General features: G+C 35.0%; 1 protein-coding gene across 1 annotated transcript; it reads right to left on the reverse strand.

Annotated features, from left to right (window-relative positions):
* Window positions 1–3378: 3378 nt before the first annotated feature.
* LOC127074986 (uncharacterized protein At5g65660) lies at window positions 3379–4428 on the reverse strand. The gene is made up of 2 exons (XM_051016416.1): window positions 3945–4428; window positions 3379–3849 (listed from the first exon to the last, which is right to left on the reverse strand). Exons 1-2 carry the CDS (start codon window positions 4161–4163, stop codon window positions 3673–3675), a joined length of 396 nt encoding a protein of 131 aa, XP_050872373.1. The 5' UTR covers window positions 4164–4428; the 3' UTR covers window positions 3379–3672.
* Between the last annotated feature and the right edge of the window lie 643 nt (window positions 4429–5071).

The raw sequence follows: 5071 nt of genomic DNA on the forward strand, positions 1-5071 counted from the left end.
GCACCCAAATATATTATCAATGCTCACTGTAACGGTGAGACATATAAGTGTGATGTATACGGGTTTAGTTTTCGAAACACCAAAACTATCCGATTTACAATCAAGAGAAATTCAAATTTCTTGCATTTGAAAAATCGAATAAAAACATATCTAGGATCTTGTCTTGTGTCACAAATCACATACCATAATCCAATTTATTTCGAAAACAATCAATGTGAATTTTACCCGCTAAAGGTGCGAGACGACAAAGATGTTAAATATATATTTGTTAGTCACGAACATTCTGGTTTTAACTCTATTGAGTTATATATTAATCTCCAACAAAGTATATCATCTCAACAATCTCAGATAACTAATCAAGTTGAATCTGATGAATTTGAATCAGAAGACTCAGATGAAGCCGATGCAAAAGCAAAAGCAGAAATTAACATCGTTGATGATGAAGAAGAAGAATGCGAGACAGGGGTCGATCATATGTTGAACAACAACATTGAAGATGACAATCATTGAGTGCCATTACCTCCAAGTCGTGTATATTGTCCACCTCAACATATGACAAACATGAAATTGCATGACGATGACAAATCCGACAATGTTTTTTATAACTCATATCCACGGTCAGAGAGTGAGTTAAAAGTGGGAGACAGGTTCCGCACTAAAAAAGAATTTGTGCGAGCTATCAAAAAATTTCACATGGATAACTCTGCTGATTTAACCGTGAAACACAATGATTCGAGAAAGTATGTCATTGAATGTTGTAACATTCTTTGCAAGTTTCAGCTGACTGCGTCTCACAGGAAGAGAAATGATTCTTGGGAGATAACCTATATAAACCCACCTCACAGTTGCATTTCCACTAATATTGTACATGATCATTAAAAATTAAGCGCTGAATTGATACGTCAAGACATTTTGCCGCTTGTTAACAAAGATCCATCAGTGAAGGTGAGTATAATAATATCTCATATTGTCACACGATATAATTATACTCCCTCTTACAAGAAAGCATGGATTGCAAGGACAAAGGTTGTTGAACATGTATTCAACAACTAAGAGGATTCATACAAAAAATTACCACGATTTTTATGGGCACTTAAAACATACGCATCGAGGACTATTGCAATTATGGAAACATTTCCAGCATTTACACCAGACGAAAATTGTGTTGGTGGAAATATAATTTTTCGCCGTCTCTTTGGGGCGTTTCGACCATGCAGCAAAGGTTTTTCATTCTGCAAACCTATTATTCAAATTGATGGAACATGGTTATAGGAAAATACAATGGCACTTTGCTTATGGCTGTTGCACAAGACGACAACAATAATGTCTTTCCTATTGCCTTTTCTCTGGTTGAAGGTGAAACTGCTGGTGGTTGGGGTTTCTTACTTAATCATCTCAGAACACATGTCGCTCCACAAACCAATCTCTATTTGATTTCAGATAGACATGCTGCTATTGAGAGTGCTTACAATAATCATGATAACGGATGACATACTTCTCCTTCTACCCACATATATTGCATTAGACATATCGTATAAAATTTCATGCGTGCAATCAAAGACAAGTACCTTCACACAAACAATGGTGAATGCGGGGGTATGCTCTAACTCAGCCGTCATTTTAACATTACCGTGACAAAATTAGATTGTCAAATGCAAATGCAAGAAGGTGGGTAAATAACATACCATTAGAGCAGTGGACACAGACATTTGACAGAGGATGTCGATGAGGCCACATGACAACAAACCTTGTGCAATGCATGAACGACGTCTTCAAAGGCATTAGAAATCTACCAATAACCGCATTGGTGAAAATAACCTATTTTAGGTTGGCATCGACTTTCGCAACCAGAGGCGAAAGATGGAGTCCAGTGTTAATGTCATGTTAATTATTTAGTGAATGTAGTATGAAAGTGATGAAAGAGGAAACTATCAAAGCTAACACACACGGAGTTACAACCTTTGACCGTCATAGGCAAAATTTCAGTGTACAGGAAACAATGGACCATAATGAGGGGATATCAAATTTATCCTATGCCGTCAGACTAAACAAAAATTGGTGCGATTGTGGCAAAATCTAGGCCTTCCGTATACCTTGCTCCCATGTCATTACATCATGCATACATACTCGTCAGGACGCTTACAATCATCTATCTGATGTTTACAAGGCTATTACCATCATCAATGTCTATAACCAAAGCTTCCCAGTGCTAGTAATGGAGGAATATTGGCCTCCATATCAAGGGGACATGGTTTGGCACAACAATGAGATGCGAAGAAAGAAAAAAGGACGGTCAAATAGCACACGTATTAGAACAAAAATGGATACAGTTGATAAAATGATAAGATCATGTAGTATATGTCGTCAACCCAAACACAATAAGAAAAAATGTCCCAATCTCGGAACAACCTCTGCATCATAATTTAGTACCTCCTTTCAATTTTTGTAACCTTTGATTTTGATATATTAATAACTTTTTGTTACAACAAGGTTAACAACAAACATCACTTCAACTTAAACACACTTAAAACTGATCAGATCTGAATAAACAACACAAACAACAAATATCAAAACAGATAAAAATACTTAACCACAACATTTCTAACTGATTACAACAATCAAACTGATATCATTTGGTCCAAACATCACTTCTCTATCATTCTTATCATTTTAACTCGCACCCATCCACGTACGACATCGTGTCTCTCAATACTTCTAATTTGTTCATCTTCAGGTATGTTTCCGTCTAACCAACAAACCAATTTTCTATGTACGACAGATGTTCCAGAAGAGCATCTCCATCGAAGGTTTGTCTCTCGAATAAATCACTTTTCCATAGCGGCGACGAAGACGAACCATATTTGCAAGAGATGTGAAAAAATGAATCACACAACAACTCTATTTATACAAAAAAAAATTACACACTACACAAAGGAGTTAGACCAACTAGCGTCTCCTCTCATTCTATACACACATACGTCAATTGGATTGACAACATCATATACTGTAGGCAATTCAATTGGTGCCTCCTCTTTAAATTTAAGGATAAATGTGAATTCACATAATATATATATATATATATATATATATATATATATATATATATATATATATATATATATATATATATATATATATATATATATATATATATATATATTTTTTTTTTTTTAAATTTTTAAAAATGAAGTAGTTTGAAAATGACTCTGAAATGAGAATTATTTTAGATTTTTTTAAAAAAATTGAATTATTTAAGTAAAAAATTCATAATAGCATTTGATTTTAAAATAGCATTATTCTATAAAAGAAATATGATTCTTTTTGGCAAATCTACTCATCTCTTCAAACCATGATAAGGAAGAGAAAAACAAATTGAAATTTTGCTTCCAATAATTAAAATTTATAAACCATTTATAGCTCTTACATAATTACATACCAAAAGAACACAAGGATTAAATTAAATGGAATGGCTATCAAAATCCCCTAATTGACCATCTACCTAACCTATTCTTTTTTTTTTCCTTCCATTTTCTAACCATTCTCAACTTCTCATCACAAGTTATCACCTTTTTTACTCAAACAATTTCCCATGTAAATAATAAACAATGATACAACAAAACGGTGGCAACATGTGATGAGAAGAATTGTAACATAACACAACTAACTAACTATTTACAAATATAAAGGAATCGCTATTTGCGGTGGCTTTATCGGCGGCGGTTTCACAACCGTCACAACAATATTTTCCGGCCGCGAAGGTTCACACGGACACGGCATCGCTATGAATCTTGGCACATCATCTCCCGGCATCATCACCGAATAGCTTTCTCCTCTGTTTTGCTTCTGTTCCTAATCAATTCACCGACAAACACAAAAACATAAATAAGAACCTCAATTCTAAATGTCACAAAATTTGTACCAAGTGTGAAAATTGAAATGCTTACGGTGGAGTAAAGTTTAGATTTATTGGTTGAATCGATTTGAGGGTCTGAATCTAAGGAAGATTGACGGAGGGAACGGAGTTTATCCCAATGGTAGCAACAAGAGAGGATGCCACTCAAGCTAAAAATGATGATCAAGAGAAGTGCAGTGCCCAAGGGGAAACCGAGGGACGGTCGAGATACGTCCACGTGGGATGGTGAAAGATGATCCTGACTCTCCATTGTGTTTTTGTTGATGATGTTGCTTCACCAACACTCATGTGTTTGAGGAACGAATAACTTTTGAATGTGAATATGAGAGTATAGAGTGTGTGTAGAGGTATTTATATAGAGTGTGGAAATGGAAAATTTGGAGATAGAATAGAAATGAATGAGATTGGGTAGTTACGTGTAAAGATGAAGGTTAAGATGTTCACTCTCTTATTATGTCATGTAAAGTCCTGCCTATAGTACGGAAATATTTGTAGGGCCCATCTTTAAGTGTTTGATGTTGAATTTTGGATCGGTGATTGTTGAAATTAGGACTTAAGAAAGTGTTGACAGCTCATAACGTGCTAAAATGGATATAAAATTTTGAGATGTATATAATAAAATGAAATATTTTTAAATAAAAGGTAAAAAGAAAGAAGAAGAGAAGTGGCAGGCAAGAAACTAGTGGGGGCATGAAGGGTGGTGAGGATAGAATGAAAAAACAAATATGACTATTGGAAAGCATGAAAAGCTGTTTGGTTTGGGGCACTTTATTTTCTCCTCCATATTCTGTCTTTTCCCAACTCCCCAAATCTCAGTCTCTCTCTCACACACACATGCTTCATTATTTTTTTATTTTGTTTATCTTAGTGGTGTCAGAATCGGATATGGCGGGTACATTAATTTGAGATTTAATCATTGAATGCGGTTGTTGTTTGAACCTACCTAACCTTAAAGGAACACCCAAGTAGTGTATAAAAAAATGAAGAGATAAAGGAGTAAGAGAGTATGGTATGTATGGGTTCATTGAATTTGGTATGAAGATGATTTAGATAAGCTTTGGTTTTGTAGTGATCAGTCATGTTGCATATCGAGCTATGCGGCAGTGATTCGTCTCTTCTGTCGCGGAACCGATTGTCTTGTTTGTTGTTAATCGCCAA

The sequence above is a fragment of the Lathyrus oleraceus genome, chromosome 4 (genome assembly GCF_024323335.1).
Source record: "Lathyrus oleraceus cultivar Zhongwan6 chromosome 4, CAAS_Psat_ZW6_1.0, whole genome shotgun sequence".
Taxonomy (NCBI): domain Eukaryota; kingdom Viridiplantae; phylum Streptophyta; class Magnoliopsida; order Fabales; family Fabaceae; genus Lathyrus; species Lathyrus oleraceus.

Coding starts and splice junctions, on each gene's coding strand:
- LOC127074986 (XM_051016416.1), bottom strand. CDS start 4,163: ATGGAGAGTCAGGATCATCTTTCACCATCCCACGTGGACGTATCTCGA. Junction 3,850..3,944: donor AATCTAAACTTTACTCCACC/GTAAGCATTTCA, acceptor TGAATTGATTAG/GAACAGAAGCAAAACAGAGG.